The sequence below is a fragment of the Pipistrellus hanaki genome (assembly GCF_964339955.1).
Source record: "Pipistrellus hanaki genome assembly, chromosome: 4".
Taxonomy (NCBI): Eukaryota; Metazoa; Chordata; class Mammalia; order Chiroptera; family Vespertilionidae; genus Pipistrellus; species Pipistrellus hanaki.
The window spans coordinates 6,233,544-6,257,462 of record NC_140506.1 but is presented as its reverse complement, the minus strand read 5'-3'; the positions used below and the strand labels follow the sequence as shown (position 1 = coordinate 6,257,462).

At 40.7% G+C, this 23,919-nt stretch overlaps 1 protein-coding gene across 2 annotated transcripts in view; it reads left to right on the top strand.

Annotated features, from left to right (window-relative positions):
* Positions 1-6,708: 6,708 nt before the first annotated feature.
* Positions 6,709-23,919, top strand: part of FYB1 (FYN binding protein 1) — a 124,055-nt gene continuing 106,844 nt past the window's right edge. For both annotated transcript variants that reach the window (XM_084880573.1, XM_084880572.1), the window contains exon 1: positions 6,709-6,815. In XM_084880573.1, coding sequence (XP_084736699.1) covers positions 6,813-6,815 — 3 coding nt within the window. In that variant the 5' untranslated portion in view covers positions 6,709-6,812. The remainder of the gene's footprint in view (positions 6,816-23,919) is intronic.

Here is a 23,919-nt window from a genome sequence, read left to right as displayed (position 1 = left end):
TGGTAAATGGGATTGGTATTTTTAGTTTCTCTTTCTGAGAGTTCATTATTGGTGTATAAAATGCCATCTATTTCTGGATGTTCCTTTTGTATCTTGCTACCTTGCCAAATTCATTTATTAAATCTAGTAGTTTCCTGGTGGAATCTAGGATTTTCTATGTACAATATCATGTTGTCTGCGAATAATGACAATTTTATTTCCTCTTTCCCAATTTTGATGCCATTTATCCCTTCTTCTTGTCTGATTGTCGTGGCTCGGATTTCCAGTACTATGTTGAATAAGAGTGGTGAAAGCAAACATTTTTGTCTTGTTCCTGTTCTTAAGGAAAATGCTTTTAGTTTTTGCCCATTGAGCATGATGTTGGGTGTAGATTTGTCATATATGGCCTTTATTATGTTGCAGTATGATCTCTCTATTCCCACTTTGCTGAGGGTTTTTATTTTAAGAGTGCTGGATTTTGCCGAATGCTTTTCTGCCTCTATGGTATGATCATGTGATTTTTATCTTTCATTTTGTTTATGTGATTGTATCACATTAATTGATAAGCAAATATTATACCAGCCTTGCAACCCTAGGTTAAAACCCACTTGATCATGATAAAATGTCTATCAAGTTGTTTGCCTAATTTGTAATAAGATTGTTTTGTTTTTCAGTTGAAAGAATTCTCATATAGAATTCTGGATGTCAATCCCATTTCAGATAGATGATTTGCAAATATTACTCCCATTCTAGAGGGTACCTTTTTACTCTGATAGCGTCCTTTGATATATAAAAAGTTTTTAATGTGGAAAAAATTAATTTGCCTACTTTTTCTTTTTTATGTTTATGTTATTTATTTTATACTAAAAAAATAATTGGATCTAAAGCTTTCCCCCTATGTTTTCTTCTAAGAATCTTCTGGTTTTAGTAGCTCTTGTGTTTAGTTTTTAATCCATGTTGAGTTGACTTTTGTATATGGTATAAGGTAAGTCTTCAACTTTATTCTTCTGCAGTTAGATATCTAGTTTGTTGATCAGTATCATTTGTTGGTCAGTGATTTTTTTCCACCTTGTGCTAGCCTACTAAAGTCAATCAGCCTGGAAGCAACAAGAGAAGAGGGTCAGGCTGACAATAAATCACTCTGCAAATAGTGTTATAATAAATGTTTTCATAACAAATTGTAAATATTCCTAAGTCCTCCTTAAAGCATTAATAATAATATGAGGTTCCAAAAAGTACTATAGAATTGAAAATAGAAATATTCCTATTCTACTGATCAAAAGAAAAAAATGCCATTAGGCTTCACTCAGGTATGACTAATTTGTATTAGGACATAAATAATTATATATTTAGGCCCGATTCCTGCCTGACTAATTCAAATGTGAGCAATAGAGTACAAAAAAGACTAAGTTTGAATAACTTTTCAAGTGGAGCGAATAGGGTAATCCTAAGGTGTAAAAAAATAAAATAAAATAAAAACTAATGAAATAGGCCGAAACCAGTTTGGCTCAGTGGTAGAGCTTAGGTCTGCAGACTGAAAAGTCCCAGGTTCGATTCCGGTCAAGGGCATGTACATTGGTTGTGGGCACATCCCTGGTAGGGGGTGTGCAGGAGGCGGCTGGTCGATGTTTCTCTCTCATAGACGTTTCTGGCTCTCTATCTCTCTCCCTTCCTCTCTGTAAAAAAAATCAATAAAATATATTAAAAAAAAAAAAAAAAAAACCAACTAAGGAAAAAGATTAAAATCTGGAAATGTTTTCAAATTTACTATTTTAAACAAACTTGAAATTATATTCTAAAAGTGCAAAAAAAGAAGTAAGACCTATTATTTATCCTGGACAAAAAAAAAAAAGCAAAACAAAAACAAAAAAAAACACACAAAAAAACCCTATTTTAAAATTAAGCAGACAACAAATGAGAAAAATGAATATATATAAATCTGCAATTCATTGACAATGGGAAAGGGAAAGAACTCAGGGAATGATGGAGTGATCTACTTTCTCCTGTCATCTTCCCTGGGTCTGTAAAACCCAAGGCCCATCTGCTACTTCCCAAACTTTCTGGTCTAATCTTCCTGTTGAAAAGGAAAATGAGAAGGAAGGAAAGAAAAAAGGAAGAAAAAGAAGGAGTGAGATAAACAGGGAGGGAAGGAGAGAGGGAGAAGGACAAAGGGAGGGGGAAGGGAGGGTGGGAGGAGGGATGGAGGGAAGGAAGGAAGGAGGGAAGGAAGGAAGGAAGGAAGGAAGGAAGGAAGGAAGAATTGATTCAAAATAGGACCTTTTCTTTCTTTCATTCATTAAAATGCCCATTACCCTTAACAAATTGTTTAGCACAGTGACCAATCCAATGAGGGTGCATAGTTTGATGATGTCAGTTAAATCTTGAAAGCCCAGTGAGATAAGAGAATTACCTCTTGGATTTGTCCTTGGAGAAGAATATAAAGGAATGAAGAGGTGCAGAATCATGAGAGGAAAATATAAAACTAACAGACGCCACTGAATATTCTGAGTTCCCCCAAACCCAAGAAGAGGGTCGGATACAAATCGGAGCCAAAGCAGCAGAAGGAAGTCCAAGTGCATTAACAAACAACAGACTTCTTTTGTGAGCTTTGTTCTCTTTTCTCTGTGCAAGTTGTTTTGATAGAAGACTTCTTAAGTAAAGTTTAGGCTATTTTTCCATCTTCTGACTTCAGCAGTTCTTTTAGAGTTTAGTAAACATTTGCCGGGGGTTGGGTTTAAATTGTAATGACAGCTGTTTCCTGCCCTTGTTGAATTTAAATAAAATTTCCTCATCTAGGGTATAATATAGTGGGAATGCTCTTTCTATTGGAAGATGAGTTCATTTTGTACTGAAGTTGGTAAATAAGTTATTTTTTTCTAGAGCACAGATGTTCTGAAAGGGTTAAGGCCTCTTTTCATAAAAAATAGAAAGTACAAGAGGGGGAAAAAAAAAATCCATTTTGTTTTCAAAACAAAAAATGAAAGAAAAACAAGCCAAACCAAGGTACTGCCCATTTCCTCCTGCACAACCTTTTTCAGCAGGCCTGGCCCTGTCCGGCTTCCTCCCTCCCACTTTCCATCTGGCTACTCCCTATCTACCCAGGCAGGGAGACTAGAATTTCCTTGAATTTCTATGAATCTATTTAGTGCGTTTGTGTTGTTCTTTGCTGGCAGAAGGCAAAAAACATGTTGATGAAAAGTGTCAAGCATAAAAAAATAACAGAGTTCTAACTCACCAGACTCAGTCTGGAAACTTGAGGGGTCACTGCACAATTCTGTGCTTTCATCGTCAAAAAGCACCATGTAGTGATCATCTCCTCGTGTTGGGCAGTCTTTTAGCCAAGAGTTCTCCGCCAGCTCCCAGAAACGATGGGCTTTGAGGGAGGCCGTGCACACGCAGGATCGTGTGCAAAGAGTCTACCGCTTTGATCAGCTTCTGAAAGGCACCCAAGCGCCAAGATGAAAAGGTTTGAAAAACAAAAGCTGCGCTCGGATCTTAGGGGGACAGAAGGAAGTACCAAAATTGGAGGAGTTTCAGATCTAGTTGGGGAGCCAAACCTAATGCCGCCAATTCAGAGGGAGAACCATAAAAGGCAAACCTATCGGAGAGCTTCATTTCATGGTGTAGTCTGCAGGAGTTCAGAAAAAAAACCCAGGAGATGAGTGAGCAAGAATCACGGAAGACTTCCCGGAAGAGGTGAGGCTCAATATCCCCCTGTTTTATCTCAGGTGTTTTTCCCAGGCGTGCTCCTGTTAGATACTTAAGGTAGACAATCTAGTGTTTCTTCCCTACAATGTTAGCCATTCAGGTGATAAAGCAGAAGTTGTGTAAGAGTATTCCTAACAATGGAATCATCACTCTTTAAAGCCTGGGAGGTGCAGCCTTGGCAATACTGTTACTTATGATTAGTCGTGTGTGACGTGAATTTTTATTTGTGCTCTCTTCCTCCATTTTCATGTTCACTGGCTTTTAAAAAATGAGCAGCCTTGCCCGGTCTCTGGGCCGCACAGTCTCTGCCTCGCTGTCACCTGCAGCGGGCGGCAGAGGGACAGACAGGTTTTACCCCTGCCTGAATGCAAAGGTATGGACAGAGAATGTATGCCCACGTACTTGAAGGAGTCTAACCGAGTGTGCACCCTCTGAGCTACTTCTCCTTCCAAAGGCAGGGCCCATACCAGGAAAATGTAGCTTTATCTTCTTTAGATGCTATCTCTGCATTGTCTGTCATCTTCACTGCATTTCCTGTTTCATCTTTCTGCTCAGGGACTTGTGTACTTGGTTGATATGATAGAAAATATACTCCCGTGTGTCACAGTGTAAATAACTGTTTTAAGTAAAGTGATTATGCTCCAAACACTAAAAATATAAACTTATTAGTGGGTGACAAGTTATGGTTAAGAGCTTCAGGCCTTACCTGGTTTTCTCTTAACCAAAATACTTCCTTTAGAGACTGGTGAAGTTATGTCAATAACAAGTAAAAATCACCTTAATCTGCATTTAGAAGTAAGCAGAACTTGAAAGGGAATTCAAGGGAAATTGAAATTCCAAGTCCTTTTAGCCCAAGGCTTGTCCAATCAGCCACATTGTTCCTGGAAATTGCTAGATTTCTGTTTAGCACATAACTTTTGTCCCACTTACTGGTACAGAGAGAAAGTCCTAGAAAAACCACGTGTCAGTAATTATTATGTAGTGCATGGTGAAAAATATTGATAGGCTTAGAAGTAAACAGTGTCAGAGTGTAGGATTCTTTCTAACCTGCAGGGCTTGCCTGGTGGCCTGTTCGCCATCTCGTTAGCAAGAGTTACCTGTGTGCTCCTTCTTTTTGAGGCCTGCACCTTCATTCCTCTGGGGAGTTTTAGAAAATACTGATGCCAGGGTCTCAAAACTAAAGGTTTTTATGTGAGTGGTCTGGGGTAAAGCCTGGGAACTAGACTTTTTGAAAAACTTCCAGGTGAACCCTCTGAGCTCAGTGGATAGAGCACAGTTTGGCTCAGTGGATAGAGCACTGGCCTGCGGACCAAAGGGTCTCAGGTTCGATTCTGGTCAAGGGCACATACCTCGCAGTCGGGTCAGATGCGTGCAGGAGGCAACCAATTTATGTGTTTCTCTCACATCAATATCTATCTCTGTCTTTCCCTCTCTCTTCCACTCTCTCTAAAAATCAATAGAAAAATATCCTCAGGTGAGGAAAAAAGAAAAAGAGAGAGAGAGAAAAAAAGAGAGGAAGGAAGGAAGGAAGGAAGGAAGGAAGGAAGGAAGGAAGGAAGGAAGGAAGGAAGGAAGGAAGGAAGGAAGGAAGTCAGCTGATTTTAATGCACAGCCTGGTTGAGACCCACTGCTTTAGACCCTAAGGTGCCTCTGCACTGGGATAATCTGTTTCGGCAGAGAGTGAAACAAGAGGCTTCTGGTTATGCTAAAGAAGCTGCCGTTGAGAGGTCTTCATTTGGCGATTTTTACATCAGTTGCATTTCTGGTTCCCATACCTGTGCTGCCTTGGTTTTTCTCCTTCATTCATTCGCTACACATTTATTATGTGCCAGAGACTCTGCAATTTGAGATTATTGACTACCAGCCTAGCTTGTGACTCCTCCTCAAGCCCCACCCTTCTTTAACAAACCCATATCAGGCTCCTTTCTACCCCCAAAACTTGCGCCTGCCATGCCTTCCCGCCTTGCCCTGGCAATGATTCTACCCATATTTCTTATCACAACTTGATTTTGAAAAGCATTTTCATTTTAAGGAATAAATAAGGAAGATCTTTTTTAATAAAGGGTTTTGTATTGTCATAGCATAATTAGTATTAGATTGTCATCAATGAAGAAATGTGGTGCCCATCTACTAGGTAATTGCGGTAGTACTGATAAGATCTAAACCTTTACAACCTCAAATCAAGGACTCAGTTGGCTTTCCTTTCCAATAGGAAACAAAGATGGTTTTCTACCTTTGGAATTCTTGAGGATAAGGCTATATATTCAAATAAAAGAAATAATTCTGTGTACCAGAATATGTTTACCTAGGTGCTACAGTTGATTGGTGGAGAATCTAACTATTTGGGATCAAATACCATGCCCTTACTGCAAGAATAAGTAGTTCGCCTGTGTGAGAGGAATTGGGGCATTTGATGCTAACAAAAATTATTGAAAAATTAACACCTGAACCTAGATTGAAATGTGCTTTATATTTTGAATGAAATGAATGGTATTCTATGATAAGCTTATGAATACCATGTTTCCACCATTTAAATGTTGATGGGAATACGGTTGGAATTGTGATTAAAATTACTGTGATCCTTTTGATCTTTTAAAGCTTATAGTTGTTTTCAACAAGCACTATCTACGCAAGACAGAAAAGTTAAAAAAAATTAGCAAAGTACAAAATAAGAATTATGTATGATAATACCTCCACCCAAGTCAACCACTGTTAACATTTTAGAGTGGATCCTTCATTTATATATGATAGATAAATAGATAGATAGATCCACAAATACAGACTTTATATAAATTAGGTTAATAATGTAAACAGAATTTAAGATATAGGCACTTTTATAAAATTTTGGAGTCCGTTTTCTGACTTCAAAACTTCACCTATAGCTGTTCTCATATTATTTAAGGGTCATAACTGGATAAACCTGGCCAGTTATACAAATGTTCTGAGGGCTAAGGTTGATATGCAAATTAACCTTACATATCAATGTGTGAAAGCTGGACAGACCACACAGTTTAAAAAAGGAAGTACATTCTGCAAAGCTAACTGCTAACTTGCACATTCACTGTCCGAGTTACTGCATCTTTGGGGTCACTGGGTGCCAGGCACATCAACTCTTTTCAAGAAAAATGGTAAGTGACCCCTTTTACGGCTCCTCCTGGTCTCCTGGCAACACCTAACCTTCTCTCCATGGAGCAGAGAGGGGCGGGGTGCTTTTGCCAGGTCCTCCAGGCCTTGGGAAGTTTTGTTTGTCCCAAGTTGTTCCATTTGCTCTGAAAGCTGCTGAGTGTTTATTACGCCGCTGGAGAGCCTGTGACTGCAGGAGTTCCCTTTTCTGACTCCAGCCCTCAGAGCAGAGGAAGAGCTGTGCCTTAGAGAAGGAACGGTTGTATTTTTGGTCTTGGCCTCTTAAACTAGCTGAGCTCCAGAATGTCCTGGTTCCATTAAGAGCACTTTGGGTCCAGAAGAGAGCTCCAGTGATGTGTGTTGGGTAATATTGCTGATGGGAGGGTCATTTTGACAACCCAGTGGATTTTTGCAAAAGAAGCTCTTTTGTTTGTTTGTGTTTAAATGTATTTTTTTTAATTTTAATTAAGAGAAGTAAACAAAGCCCCAATAGTCCAAAGCTTAGGGACAGGTTGTGTTCCCACTGTTAACTGAAAGTCATTCATTAGAGCGCACGTAAAACTGTGACCAGGTTCCCAGTTGTACCATAAAAACTAGCTTAACTTATAATGGAGCTGGACTACAGCGTTCACCTCCTGCTACAATTTCCTCTTATTGCTCTGTGAAACTTGGCTGTGCTCTTACACATGTGGTGTTCTTACGTTCCAGAGTCTAGAAGAGAGCCAGCCTTCTATCCCACACATGCCCCTCCTCAGACAGGAGACTGGTTATCCCTCCTCTCAGCACAGAGAGGAGGACTTCCTTTACCAGCTCCCAGTGAAAAGGTGGGGAAGGAGACCAGGGCTCTCACAGGCTCTCAGTGGGGGAGGGACTCTTACAGGCTCTCAGTGGGGGAGGGAGCGCAATGCAGACATTGGAATGGAGGGGAAAGGAGTTCATAAGATGTTTGTAGTCTGCAAGCTCTTGAGCCAGATGGGGAAAGAGTGGTGGTGAGAGGGTAACCATGCCCTGGAGGAGAGAGGAGAGATGGGGTCAGAGTTGCAGTCATAGGGGGAGGAATGTGCAGTGGTGACAAAAATAATAGCACATGACCCCCCAGCAGCTGCACCTGTAGGAGGGAGGCAGTCACCTATCAGGGTGGGACTCGATCCCTTTAGTGTTTCCAAACTGAGTCTCTAGGTCCAGGATTCTTAGAAATCAGCTTGACCTTAATTACTGATCGCCTCCTCCAAAATAAGCCAGGGCATTTCTCCAACAGGGGATCATAATGTAAAATTTAATATGGTGCCGGTGTCACTGGAGTGTACATATGTTTCTGAGTAATTTTTAAAATATAAGTTACAGATTCCTAAGAAAAAAACAAATGAGGACATTGTGGTTTACAAAGAGTTATTTAGATTTTCATGGGGGAAACAAGAAGATAATAGCAGGGGGAAAAAAGGTTTAACTGTATAGTGTGTGTCTGGTGTAATATGTAAGCAATGTTTTCTTATGAGATTATCTTCTTATAAAAGCAGCACCTGTTATTAAAGACAATTTCTTTATGCATAAATGAAACAATATATAGTTTCTATAGTCTATCATCAAGGGAACAATCATTAAGTCAGTACCAATCCTTCTAAAATTTTATCACTTAAAAATATGTTTTAAAATATGATTTATATATAAGTGCCATCATACTTTATAAATCATTTCCTTATCTGATTTTTATTAGAAATGTTTTGGATAATAAATGAGTTAGGTATCATTTCTAATTTAAGCTTACTTACTCTATAGTGGGCAGTAAATAAATTTCCAAGTTGCAATTATGGTATATATCTGCCAGTCTGCGTAGCATGTCAGCGAAGAGGAAGTACATTTCTGTTAATTCCTCTCTCCCTCAACATAGCTGCAGAAAGGCAGGTAGCATATTAAAGGAAGGAACACAAACCCTACTTTTTCTCCTCGAAAGCATCACAGCAAAATCAAAGGGCTGTATTAGTGGCTGTTTATGTTTTGCTTACTAGTTGTATGTTTTTTCACACATGACTTAAGTTCTAAGTTTATCTCCTTATCCAACAGTGGTGCGATGATGATGATGATGAGGAGGAGGAGGAGGATGATAATAAGGAGGAGGAGATGATGATGATGACAATGATGACTCACAATGTTGTTTTGAAGAATAAATAAGATCACAGTTATAGAGCGCCTATTCCAGTGCAGGCACCAGCCAGACACTAGATGAATATGTTTCCTGCCTTTTAGCCCCAAATAAAGCATTTCCTAAAGAGGCTTAGAGACTCCCAGCGAGCGCAGGAGGAGTATGGTGACGGCAATTAAATGTGTGAGCCCTGGCACACAATATCCCACTCAATCCCAATAACAAACATAGAGACAGGCACTGCTGTTATTTCTGTTGTCCAGCTGAGCACACTGAGTCGTGGGAAGGGTAAGTCGCTTGCTCACAGCCACACAGCTATCATGCATTGGGACTGGAGTGTGTGCCCAGTGCTGTCTGCTCTCAAGGTGTGAGCGTTTGTACATTCTGCTGCATCTGAGAAAAAAGTAAGTCCAGAGAAGACACAGAGCGATCCTAGAAAAGCCTTGGACTGGCTCCTAGAGCGCTAGGTGCCTTTCCCCAGGCAGGGGCCCTCCGGTTAGGGTTGTGAATGAGCTGGCAGAGCAGCCGCTGCTATGGTCAGTCTGAATTGTCCAAATTCCAGAATGCTCGCTTTATCAAAACCTTGCAGAAGCCACTGGGATGGAAGGCTGGAAGGGTTCCTGGCTTTGTGGGTCTCCACCCCATGGCTCAAGAAGGGGAGTTAAATGCCCAAATGCCTCCTCCCTCCTCCCCCTCCCAGTGCACCTACTGTGTCACAGGTGTGACTGACCTGGCCTCCTCCAGGCTCCGTGCAGGGAAGGAGATGCCAGGAAGTGGGCCCTGTCATTGCCCAGGTGGTCGCTGGGACATTCACCTTTTGTTGCCCGCACTTTCGAACTATTGGTAGAGGAACTGTGGGAACCTGTGGGCATGAAGCCCAAAAGTACGTGGGGGTTTTGCAAGGGCAAGCACGTGGGCTACTAAGATGGATGGGTGTTAGCCACACAGTGTCAGGAGGGCCAGTTCCAGGCCCAGAGTCTCATCACACCTGCGCAATCTCAGTGAAGGGACAGCGTTGGCCTAGGCGTCCCCCTGTGTTCTTTATCATAGGACTCCATGAAAGGCCGTGGGCAAGAGGATTCTGCCTCTGAGACATCTGCCCCTGGGGAAGCTGACTTCTTCTGCCACCTTAGACAAATCGGCTCCCTCCATAGCCCTGAAATGGGAATAATAGAAAACCATACCTTCTCATAAGACAGTGTTTTTAGTACATTTCAATTTGTAAGATTTCTGTGGGGAAGGCAGAGAGGAACAGATAGCAAATAATGCACCAATTTTTCTATGTTTGTGGTTAGTGAGGAGAAAAAAAATGTATTAAGTATATTTTAGAAGGTTTTAAGAAATGAAGTAAAAACTGTGTTTGGGGATTCTATTTGATAGTTTTGCTCCTTTCTTTCAGTGTCTGATTCACAGGTGAGCTACTGACAAAAGAAAAGTGCCTCACTCACTCACTCATTCATTCATTCATTCCACCAAGGTATGGAGCCTGACTCCAGGAGGGGGCTCTGCTAGGTGAGGATGCAGGGTGAACCACCAGGGGGGTTGGTGGCTGTGCTGGCTTCCTGGGTGTACACTTGGGTCCCCCTCGATTCCCAGATGATGCTGATGCCACTGGTCAGGCACTTGGAGAGCACAGTTCTGAGGGAGTGGATAGATCAGAAGTTAGGCAAAGCAAACATATAAATAAATAAGACCTTGTAGTAACCTTGGAGGAGATGACTAAGGAGCTGATAGAGCATATAAAAGAGATGGCTTCTTAGGAAGGGGTCTGGTCTCTGGTGAGGTGATGTTTAGACAGTGGCTCTCAACTCTGGTTACACCTTAGAATCACTCCAGCAGTTTGTCTGTCACCCCCATTCTCAAGGCCCCCAGGTAGCCAAAAGCTTGACATGGGAGGTGGGGCCAGCGAGGGCTGCAAATTGCTGCCCAGGAGTGAGAATGAGCTCGGCACAGGGAAGTGGCAGGGAAAACACCTCTGGCAAAGGAAATGGCAGCTGTGGAACAAGTGAGGCAGAGGAAAGACTGGATCTGCAGGGGGACCAGATGTCTGGAGGATGAGCAAGAGGAGAGTGGCAAGAGGTGCTTTCAAGAAACAGGCAGTGGCCACTTAACTGAGTTGTCTCAAACGCCATGACAAGGAATTCCGCCTTATTTTGTGCACCCAGCAGTCATGAGACGCTGCTTGTAGCCGAGGAAAGAGCATCATTGCCCAATCTACATTTTGAGAGTAGGGCTTCCTCTGAAGTGACATGTGTTCTCAGCAGACAGCCTTGATCATGGCTTGGGACTTTAATACTGAATATTAATATTGAATATCCCTCCTCCCTCAAAATTGTGGCCTCATATTTGCACACAGCTAAGTTAGAGAATCAATGAAGGCTGTAATGGAAACCCAGTTGAATGCTGGTGTCTTAGAATTTTAATATCCCATCTAGAAGGATCCCTTTGGGAGATGTGGTTCCAACCCACTTCTTTCAAGTAGATTTGTGATTCTTGTCCATATCTTATAAGTTGGGGTGGGGAATCAACCATTATCTTGAATAATATGTTAATATTCCCAAATAGAAATCCATTTACTTCCACATCCTGCCCCAACCCCACCCCCACTCCCACTCCCTGACTTACTCTTATCTCTCTTCCTCTCTTCTTCTGCAAAAGAGGCCTTCTAACTTTTGCTGCAAGAGCTAGCCATTGTTACATTTTTTTTCCTCTGTCATCTACACATTGATGATGCATGAAGGAGATGAGAGCCACGTCTAGAGTAGATTTTAGCATACTCTAAGTGTGTGGCGCCCTTGTTCTTGAGGTCAATGGGTGTGGGGCTCCACTTGGTCACGTTAATATCACTTCCCTAATACTTTGAGGTGCATCCCACCTTCCCTTTATTGTCCTTCTCTTTTAAAAATATTAGAGGATTTCCGGGACCTGTTTGGTTCAGTGGATAGAGTGTCGGCCTGTGGACTGAAAGGTCCCAGGTTCGATTCCGGTCAAGGGCATGTACCTTGGTTGCGGGCACATCCCCAATAGGGGGTGTGCAAGAGGCAGCTGATAGATGATTCTCTCTCATCGATGTTTCTAACTCTCTGTCCCTCTCTCTTCCTCTCTGTGAAAAATCAATAAAATATATTTAAAAAAAAATATTAGAGGATAAAAATACAATAAAATATTATGGTATGTTATAAAACAAACAACAACAAATGCTCACATTCTCACCACCCACATCTCACACATGTTACTATTTCGCCATAATGTTGCCTCTTGCCCTCTTGTCAAAACATAACAAAAGACAGCGTTGAGCCTTCTTTTTGCCTTTCCCAGTTCCATGTTCCCCCCGTCCAACAGCAGAGAACCCCGCCATCTCACCTTTATGGTCATATTTTTATATTTCTGTTTTGTATGTCTATATCCATAAAATACCCATGTTTGTTTCAAATATTCTTATACTCTCCTATAGATATTATTCACTCATTTGTTTCTTGTTGAGTCCTGAAGTTCTGAAGTCATTTTCAGATTGTTCTCTTAATTTAATTTAGTTAAACCTATCTTGTAATAGTTTATTTTGTTGTTGTTTTTTATTATTATTAATATTTTTTTATATTTTGGAATTTTGAGCTACAGACCCATTTTGAAAAGGTTCTGTTGGTTGGTTGGTTGGTGGGTGGGTTGGTGGATGAGTGGGTGGGTTTGCCCTTCCTACCTGCCTTCTCTCTACCTTCTCTAGTGTTGTGCTGGTCTCTACTACTTCTTTCTTCCCGAAGACTCCAGCCTAGAACCAGGTTTATGCTGACAGCTGCATGACCCAGGCCCACAGTAATGCTACTCTTAGCATATTCATTACATAGACAACTGGTATTTGGCCCAGGAGCTGTTTCTAACTCAGTTTCTCAATCTCATCATTTTTATTCACTGTAGGATGTTTAACAGCATCTCTGGTCCCCACCCACTGGATGTCAGTAGCAACCCCTCCCTCATTGTGACAACACAAAGCATCTCCAGATATTACAAAATACATTCCTCACCCCACCCATGCTTTATCAAAATCTTCCTGTGTTGAGAAATGTTTGTCTCTCCTAAGGCAACTTTTTAGTGGCCAATCGTTTGGTCTCCTTTCATGTTGCTAAGGATGGGAAAGTGTATCTGTCCTTGCCCTTGGTTTCAAAGAGCCACCCTAGCTCAGGTTTTCAGATGATCCTATAGGAGCTGAACAAACAAATGCTTCCACATCCTGAACCCACAGCCCACCTCACCCATCCTCCAACCCTCCAGTGCCACTAACTTCCTAGAGTTTATTTTCTTTCTGATCTGGAATGGTTTCTCTTCTTTTTTAATATGGCCATCTTTAAACATTTTTATTTTCTACTCTTTACCTGTTAGGTCAGTGAGAGAGCTAGAAAACTTTAATTTACTGACCAGTTGATTTCTCTTCTCTCTTTTCCCTCACTTCCCTTTAGCTTCATATCTTTCCATTTTCTTTTTACCCCTTATCCTTGCTCAGTGGCCTTGGAGTGAAATAATAAAAGAAAGGACATGTGTGAGCAGCAGGGTTGATGAGATTCTGAGAGAATTAGTCCAGTTTCTTCCAGGTCTCCATCATCCCCTTTCTCCTTTTCCCAACCTGCTAGGACAATGGTTCTCAAAGTGTACTCCCTCAACCAGCATGAACACCATCTGGGAATTTAATAGAACTATTTGGGCTCCAGTCAAGACTGAAAAAGCTATCCTGGGAGTGAGACCCAGCCACTTATGTTTATTAACAAGCCCTCTGAGTGGATCTGAAGTAGGTGACAGTTTGTGATCCCCTGTGCGAAGACTTAGCTAATAAGGTTTGGATCAATGGTTCTCAACCTGGCTGCACTCTGGAATCACCTGCCACCCCCAGAGTTCCTGGGTCAGCTGGCCTGGGTGGGCTTAGGTACTTTTTTAAGTTCCCCAAATGATTCAAGCATTCAAAGTTCGATTTGGTATTCATTTACTGCTTAGCCCATTCTGGCAATCACTTATGCCAACTCTTACCTGGTGTTTCTGGAATTCTAAGTGCAAACTGGTGAACTTTTAGTGAACAGAGTTTAAAAGGAATCTGGAATTGGACTTCCTGGGTTTGAATCTCAGCGATGCCCATCACCAGCCTTATGACTTTGAACAATTTCCTTCTCTATACCTTAGTTTCTCCATGTGTAAAAATGGATGAGTAACTATATCTACTTATAAGGATGTTATAAGGGTCGCATAGCGTTATACACAAAGGTCCTCAGAAAATACCTGTCACACAGGTATGTTGTACAAAACTTTTCTAAACATGCAAAGAACCTGCAAAACAAATTAAATAAAAATAAGCATTTTGAGAATGGAAATTTAAAAAAGAATTTTTAAAGAATATTTCTCTTTTTTATATATTGGGACCTTTTGTTTTATAAAACCATTTCTCTTAGAATGCTATATGGTCTTTTAAAATATTGGATAAAAATTTACCTTTTTTCATGAAAAATTTCAAAATTTTACTACATGCCTTTTAAAAAGTGCTAGTGGAATTATAAAACCAGAGCTCAGAATCACGGTTCTATAGTCACATTTTAGCTACAAAAACTGATAAGCCAACTATAAATTCAACCCTGATGAAAATTCTGGCAGAGATTTAAAGAAGTAGAATTGAAGTAAACATCGGCTGAATTCGATCTTTGACAAACATTTAGTTGAAAGAATTCATGTGAAATCTAGGAAAAACACTTAAGTCGATAGACATTTGGGAGGTTTAACTTACATGAATACATTTTAATTTGTCAGTATATGGACATTGTCCAAAAAAATGACTTGCAAAGTTGTTTATTACAACTTTGAAAGAAAAGTAGCTGATTTTACTTTATCACAAGCGGACATTCATCCTAAAGAAACTACTTTTATCACAACATGCACCCACAATGCATGAGACAGCATTTCAGGGCTGGGTGGAGTTTTTGTTGTTTCGTGTGTTTAATAGCAGAACCTAGCTACCCTAACACAATAGGGCAGAGATATACAGTGTTTAAACTAGTCATCTAAAGGGGTGAGAGGCAGGGAATTTCCAAACTTTCTGATGTTAATTACCAAACAAAGAGTGCAATTGTTGTAATTTCTGATTTCTAAGAAAGATCCACCTATAGTTACTGAACATGCATAGCATAGATGGTTTCAATTTTCAGTAGCTGTAAAAGTTAGACAACCTGAGCAAGCATTGACTAGCAGGACAAGGGGAGTGGGAAGAAGTTCCAGGAAGTATCCAGAATAACATGTCTTCATGGCTAATTAGGCAAGAAAACACCCAGATATAGTTTCTATAAATCTTAACTCTTCTTATTTTTCTTCCCTTCTGGGTGGTAAATCCTTCCATTTAATTTCTCTCTCTCCCTCTCTCTCTCTCTCTCTCTCTCTCTCTCTCTCTCTCTCTCACACACACACACACACACACACACACACACACACACATATGTCTTTCAGCACATTCCTGAGAAATGATGCTATTCCTATTCTTTGATCAGTAGGAAAACTAGTTTCTCTCTTCTTTGACTTCATTCATTCCAGGGGGAGGCGGGGAGAAGGGGGAATATGTCTTCTTGGGAAAGTAACCTGCAAAAACTAGAACCATTCCACACGTTTACTTCCATAAATAATTTAAAAAATGATTCTATTTAACAGTGTACTCTTTCAGCTATTCTAGTAAGCTGGAGGCCTGTTGCACAAAGATTCGTGCAATAGGCCTTCCTTCCTCTGGCTGCTGGCACTGGTTTTCCTCCTGCACCCGGGACCCAGGCCCCAGCAGAGCCAAGCCTTCAGCCTTCAGGCTTGGCTCTGGCCACAGTGGAGCCTTCAGTGTTCAGTCTTTAGTCTTCACTCTCAGGTGGAGCCTTCAGTCTGCTCCTTGCCTGTGTATGCAAATTAACTGCCATTTTGTTGGGTTAATTTGCATACTAACTCCTGATGGCTGGTGGGGTTGTGGAAGTATGGTCAATTTGCATCTTTCTCTTTTATTAGTGTTGATGTGTACCTTTCAGTGTCCTAGACCCACAGGAGAGAGAAAAGGAGAGACATTGGTTATAATACAGGGCTGAGAACCAGTAGGCTGAGACTGGAAGCCACGTCTGGACAGTAAATTCTGTTTTCTCAACTTCTCCTTGTTCCTTCCCCACACTGAGGCCTGGTCAGTCTCCATATGAGATCTACTTGGTTATCTTACACACAATACCCACTTTTTCTATTACCCACTTGCTTTCTGGAAACTTCAGAGTTGATGAATCCAGATAAAATAGTTTCCCTTTCTGGCCTTAATATTCTATGAATTGGATCAATTGCACAGTTCTGAATATGTAGAAAGTCGGGGAAAGGTTTGATAAACTTTGCCTTCTGGGAAGGTGGCTGATTTGGGACCTGTTTGGATTGGAAACCATGTCTAGGTTTGGGGAAAAGATCAGATTTCAGCCTGCTTAGAGTTCCAGGGTTGGTCTCCAGTGTGTGTGAGAGGGTATTAGGGGTTGGGGGTGGCTAAAATTTAGTATCAAATAGGGTATTGATGTTTGCAACCCACTTTGAAATGCATCCAAGAACAAAGGCAAATGAGTTAATCAGTAGATGTGATCAAGCAAAATTTGCAAGAAGAGCAGAATGCAAACAACTTTTGAATCTATGTGGGGGTATTTTGGTGTTCACTTTCAACTTCAGTCTCAACCTTTGGATGCTATATTTGCAACTTTTCATAATAAAAATAGAGGAGGGAGTTTAAATGTAATATATTCTGGGCAAATGGAGCTGAAAATCTATATAATAAAAGCTTAAGCAACCTTTATGGCAGAATGACCAGAACAACTGGTCGACATGATGTGCACTGACCACCAGAGGGCAGATTCTCAATGCAGGAGCTGCCCCCTGGTGGTAAGTGCATTCCCACAGTGGGAGCACCACTCATCCAGAAGCGTGGCTCATGGCTGGCGAGCACAGAGGCCGTGGCAGGAGCCTCTCCCACCTCCACGGCAGCACTAGGAACAGCGAGCAGGCTGGTGGTAAGAAGAAAGGGGTCCTGGACTATGAGAGGGATGTCCTGGAAGGATTGGGCCTAATCCAGCAGGCAGACATCCCCCAAGGGGTTTCGGACTGCAGGAGGGACCAGGCCAGGCTGAGGGACCAACCCCCCACCTAGTGCATGAATTTTGTGCACCAGGCCTCTAGTTTAATATAATACCCCATGTTCTATAATCTTAACCAGTGGGTTTACTTATACAGCCTCTGTTTATCCACTAATGTGATATCTACAAAAGAAGTTTCACCTCTAAATGAAAATGGTTTTATTGTTTTTTTCCTCTTGTAAAACTGAGATGCATGAGGGTGATAGAATTTTTAAAAAAATAAAGGAATATATAGAGAAAGTGAAAACCCTGCCATCTGAACAAAATCTCAATTAACATTTTTTAAAATTATAAAGGACATACAATTTTATTAGTTTTAAGTGTACAACATAGTGACTCAACATTTATATACCTTGCAAAGTGATCACCAGGCTGCCCTGAAATTCTCATCAAGCATCTGTAATATTGAAATGAATTTTCTTCCCAATTATTTTGCATTCGCCATGCTATCTTCTGTACCCCAAGCAGTCAATGTGTATTTGTTATGGACTCAGGATTTTATAAGAGCCCAATCTGATTAAGGCAAACCATCCTTCTAACTTAATATTGTAACTGCATGGTTTAAAACAAATTTTCACTCTAGATAAAAATGATAATATCTTTGCCCATCTATTTCCGTTAAATTGTGGGAAACACAGAGATTGTAAAAGTAACATATAGACTTCTTATCTCACAAAATATAAACCAACCTCAGCTCATGCAATTTTCCCTTGGGTTTGTCATTGCCGTTTCCCAAGGGTTCCTCACTGGGGATTGGCTTTGTCTCCGAGGGGCAGAGAATGTTCTGAGCTCCCAAATGGATACTAGTAGTATGTATGGGCATTGTTATTTCATGGAACTAAAACCAGACTTTGGTTCTTTAAAAAGTGAAAAGAAACATTCTTATTCATATTTGAGACCTACCTTTATACATCTACTTCAAGGAGTTTCCATAAGTCATTTTCTTGCATGCAACTTTTATAAAGGACTTCCTGAATTTATAGAAATAACTTACTTCTTTCCATTACAATCTCCTTTCAGGGAATCTCAAAGAACGGTTTTGTAGACTAGATAATCTAGGCTAGGGGTGTCGAACTCAATCAGAGAAGGGACCAAAATTTAAAATCCAGCCTAAATCGCGGGCCGAATGGTTTACTGAACAGTCATAAACTGACAATGTCATAAACTGACAGCGGAGTGCAGTGATGACAGCGCGGTGCGGGCCACATTGCAAGGCCTGGCGGGCTGGATTTGGCCCTCGGGCCTTGTGTTTGACACATGTGATCTAGGCAATACAAGCAAAATTCTCTTTAGAAATAGAAAAAATTGTTTATTTCTATCATTCTCCTTTTGTACAGCACTGTGCTGAGCTATATCGAAGTTCAAACCACTTTTCAAACTTTGTGTTTGAGGAAATAAAGACTGTAAGAACAATAGCTAACATTTAACTTAGTACTTTCTATATGCCAGACACTGTGTTTTTAAAATATAAATTCATTACATTCTATCACGATCCTGGGAGATATATTACAATTACTCCGTTTTATGAATCTGGAAATTGAAGGTTAAGTAATTAGCAAGTAAGTTAGTGGTAGAACCGAGATCTAAATCCTGATTGGCTTCAGACCTGTGTCTAACCACTGCACTCACTGACTCCCTGGGTACAAAGACATGGCCCTAAAGTAGTCTAGAGGGAGGGCGTGAGTTTAGTGTCGACCTGTATCTCTCATACATGAGTCTTCTTCTCTGTTGTAATTTCATTAAAAATCAACACCTTTTGAGACAAATACCGTAGTCCATTCTCTGCTGATTTTCTTTCTTGACTCTAATCTATTTGGAATTTATTCTGACTCCTGGAAGGAACTAAATATGAAATTAAAAATAATACCTATTTAGATATTCTCTTTTCCCATTTCCATTACTTTTAGATTACCATATATGATGGCTCTCTTTTGAGCCATTTCATTTTTGTGGCGTTACCATGACTTTTCAATTATTATTTTATAATACATTCTAATATCTAAAGGGAGCTTCCTCACCACTTCCATCATTACTCCTCTTTTTGCAATATTCATTTAAGTCCTTACTCGTGTATTTTTCTAGGTAAAATTTATTACTTCATTTCAGTTCTTTCAAAATATTCTAGTTGTGGATTCGGTTGTAATCCTTTTAGCATCAAGAACATGGGCTGATATATTGCCAGCAGCTTTCCGTTTTAGTATTTCTCTGCAGGGAGTTCAATTTGCTTTTCACACTTTGCACTCTAGAGGTTTGCCACCTACTCCGGCAGCCAGAGGCACTCTCAGGATGACTCTGCAGGTCTGGGCAGAGTGAGGCCCAGGAGAGCAAGCAGGAGAGCAAACAGGCCGTCAGAGAGTCAGGTCACTTCACGGAAAAATGCGGGGCCAGGCAAGACTGGATTCTGGTCTAACTTAGTGAACCCACTGGTCACTGCAGATAAAAGGATTCCTGTTTAATTTCTGTTGTTAGTATTATGTTGTTGTCAGTTTCACTTTCCCTTGATGTGGTTTCTAGAGGCAAAATTAATAGAAACTACTCCGGGACGTGTGTTACTCAGCTTTTCATGTGCTAGTGAAGCAATTCCTTAAGAAACAAATTCCAATTCTCCCAAGAAATACTCTTGGAAACCACGCGCTTCTTTTTGCCAGTTTCTTCATGTTTTCAGCTAAAATTTTAAACAACCAATCACCCAAAGTTTGAGTAGACACAGTCATCCACCAGCATGTAAAACATTTTCTATGAGAAACCTCTTCAAGGGTGGCTGCCAATCATTTGAAACTCCTCCATTGAGGAATGACTAATCCTTTGACCATTCAGGTGTGAAATGGAATACTCCCAAATCACATGATTTTATCTTAAAGCTGCTTCTACTTAGTTTCTTTATTATGGTGGCTTCAGGATAGAACCTTTATATGTATCGAGTGCGGTTATTACATCAAACTCCAGAGCCCCTTGTCTCAGGAAGTCCACTGTTTTTGTTTTCACACACCCTAAAATCAGAACTCCATATCATTTTAAAAGGTTATCTGTCCACTTTCCAACACTCACAGCATGAAGCTTACCCAAGGAATTTGCAGGGATCACCTCGGGGTGATCAGACCATACCATTTACAAAGTGAGATTCAAAGGATCCTGATCATTTAAGTATTTCTATCACTTAATGCTAAAAGAAAAACCAAGAATATAAAAAGCATATTAATCCTTTTAACATATTTTTTTTAAAAGTGAGAGAGATTCTAGACAATTTGATGGTGATTTCTTGGTTTTACTTTGTTTTATCAAATCTGGGTAACATTCCAATACTGCTTTTTAATTACCAAACTTAATGGAATCTTTTTAGTCTTCTCATTGGTATTCTGAAAGTCTTCTCCTATTCCCTGCAACGCCATTCTTCCTGGTCCTCATCCCTAAGCCAGTAACAATTCCTTCTCAGCTCCCTGGAGCCTTGCACTTTGATGACACCCAAGGCGCTATCATTTGCATCCCTCCCGCTCTGACTCTTCCCCTGGGTATTTTCTATGATTCAAGGCTTTACCTATTAATCCTCTCCTGATGACTCACATGTATGGCACCTCAAATGCTACTGGACCCCCCCCAAAAAAATGCTACTGGACCCAAACTGAAGTCAAAGAAGTCATCGTCCTTCCCCAAATCTCTTTCTACTCCTATATTCTCTAGCTCAGTGAGCCACCATCTACTCAATCACCCAAGCTTTGTCCTTCTATGTCAGTGATTCTCAACCTTTTTAATGCCATGACCCTTTAATACAGCTCCTCATGTTGTGGTGACCCCCAACTATAAAATTATTTTTGTTCCAATTTCATAACTGTAATTTTGCTACTGTTATGAATCATAATGTAAATATCTGTGTTTTCCAATGGTCTTAGGCAACCCTGCTAGCGGACCATGACCCACAGGTTGAGAACCGCTGCTATAGAGCCTAAGACCATTGGAAAACACATATATTTACATTATGATTCATAACAGTAGCAAAATTACAGTTATGAAGTAGCAACGAAAATAATTTAATGGTTGGGGGTCATCACAACATGAGGAACTTTATTAAAGGGTCGAGGCATTAGAAAGTTTGAGAGCCACTGTTCTATGCCATTTCATGTTTCTCCACTGTCGCCAGTGTCCTGCTGCCCAACGTAAAAGCACAAACACATTCCTTTTTCTCCAACCATATTCATTGGGTAACATTCAGCATTCAGGGCCCTGTCCTCTTTGACTGGACTATCATAGTCTTACATCCCACACGTCTTAAATCTGTCCTCACTCTGATTTAGAAGGGTCTTTCTAAAGCACACATCTAGTTATGCTACTTTCTCGCTCCAAAGCCTTCAGGTGGCTCTTAATGGGTCAGAGCAGGGCCAGCAAGCTACACAGTCTGAGGGCCAAATCCACCCCTTTGCCAGTTCTTACAAACAGAGTGTTATTGGAACACAGCCATGCTCGTTTGTTTATGTATTGTCTATGGTTGATCTCAACATCAACATCAGAGCTGCGTTGTTTTGGCAAAGACAGTGTGGTCCCAAAAGCCAAAACTATTGATAATCTGGCCCTTTAGAAGTTAGCTGATGATTGGCCTACTGGATAAAATCTGAGCTCCATGCTAAGACATGTAAGGCCTCTAGCTATAGCCTCTGTCTGCAGGCATGGCTCTGGCCACACCTTACAGCTATCCTCTAGCAGTGCTTGTCCAGTGGGAATTTCTGTGGTGCTGGAGATGTTGCATGTCCGCACTGTCTCTTGCAGTAACTGCTAGTCACATGTGGCTCCTGTGTGCTTGCAATATGGTTGGTGCCACTGAATTTTTAATTTGATTTCATTTTAATTGGCACAGAGTTATACTTAAATAGCAACATGTGACCAATGACTATCACATTGGACAGTGTGGTGCTAGACCGTGTGACCAACAGCATATTTGTTGATTCCAAAGGGAATATTTATAATATTTATAATGCCATGTCTGTCTGAGACACTCATATTCAGGGTCATATTTTCTAACACCAAAGTCCTGGTATCCTCCAAAGAACTGGGTATCTTCCTTTTATGTTCTCACTGTGCCATCACACTACCAGGAAGACATTTGCTTTAATTATATTTTTATTGATTTCAGAGAGGAAGGGAGAGGAAAAGAGAGATAGAAACAATGATTAGAGAGAATCATTCATCGGCTGCCTCCTGCCGCCACTGGGAATCAAGTCTGGGCATGTGCTTTGAACCAGGAATCAAACTACTAAAACCTCCTGGTTCATAGGTGGACACTCAACCACTGAGCCCCGCCAATGAAGCTACCCGGAAAACTTTTGTTATTCTGCTCTGTCCCCAACCAGAATAGCAGTCCCTGAATGTGACCCTTGTCCAAATTACCTCTATCTAAAAAGCCCTCAATCCGCCGAAACTGGTTTGGCTCAGTGGATAGAGCATCAGCCTGTGGACTGAAAGGTCCTAGGTTTGATTCCGGTCAAGGGCATGTACCTTGGTTGCAAGCACGTCCCCAGTGGGGGGTGTGCAAGAGGTGGCTGATCGATGTCTCTCTCTCATCGATGTTTCTGACTCTCTATCTCTCTCTCTTCCTCTCTGTAAAAAATTAATAAAATATATAAAAAGCCCCCAATCCATTATCGGGTTTGTGCCAGAAGCTTTATTGATATTGGTCAACTGGATTAATTAATATCCCATTCAAAGTTTTTTCACTATGTAACTCCTTTTCCTTCATTTATAGTTCTTTGACAAATAAAGAATAGCTGTTCTCAAAAGAGTTAAAATATCCTAGTAACTCCTCCTCTTCCCCATTATATGTTGACTTCTCTTTGGGGAAAAATAACTGATTACAATCCCCTTGGCAACCTGATTCTGTCCACACAGCTTGAAGTTCACTTTCATAATAGCATATTTAAAAAATATATTTTCTATTAATTTTTTACAGAGAGAAAGGGAGAGGGATAGAGAATTAGGAACATAGATGAGAGAGAAACATCGATCAGCTGCTTCCTGCACACCCCCTACTGGGGATGTGCCCGAAACCAAAGTACATGCCCTTGACTGGAATCAAACCTGTGACCCTTCAGTCCACAGGCCAACATCCTATCCACTGAGCCAAACATCTTTGAGACTTGGAGTCCAAAATGCCACATTCCTCTAAAGTAGTAATGAGGAATCCATAACTGTTCTGCCAACCTACTTGTTTGACCTCTACAAAATTTGTTCCTTCTGCCTTTTTTGAGAGCACAGTGTTTACTTGTGGCTTGCATGAACCCTTAGCTACTGCAGCCAACCTGTTTTTGCATTTATTCGTAGCAACTCTTAATATTATCTACCCTAAGGACAACAGGAAATCTGCAGTTTGAGTTTTCCACAGGCATGGACCCAGTTTGTTGAATTGTGCTTATGGCACCAACAACAATCCACACCCCTTAAAAGTAGGAGCCCAGAAATGTCCATGTCAGTTCCGAGAATGTTGGCAATTCTGACCCAATAAGTGGATTTCAAAGTCAGCCAAGAGTCCCAAACTACACATACTCTCAGGGTTCCAAGCATCAAAGCAAAACTCTGGTACACCTCTTTTTTGGAGTTCCAACTTAAATATTGACAATTTTCAGTCCCTTTTTTGTGTGCTTTTTGTTTTGTTTTGTCTTGTCTTGTTTGTTCTGCCTGTGGGGAATTAAGAGCTCTTTAAGATATTGTAAATGCTTTACATTTTCTCAAAACTGACGTGCTAAATGGTTGAGGTTTCAAATCAGATGATTATAACCCATCTCAAGTGGTTTTTAAAACTCTAGTATCCTATTTACATTCTAACATCATATCTCT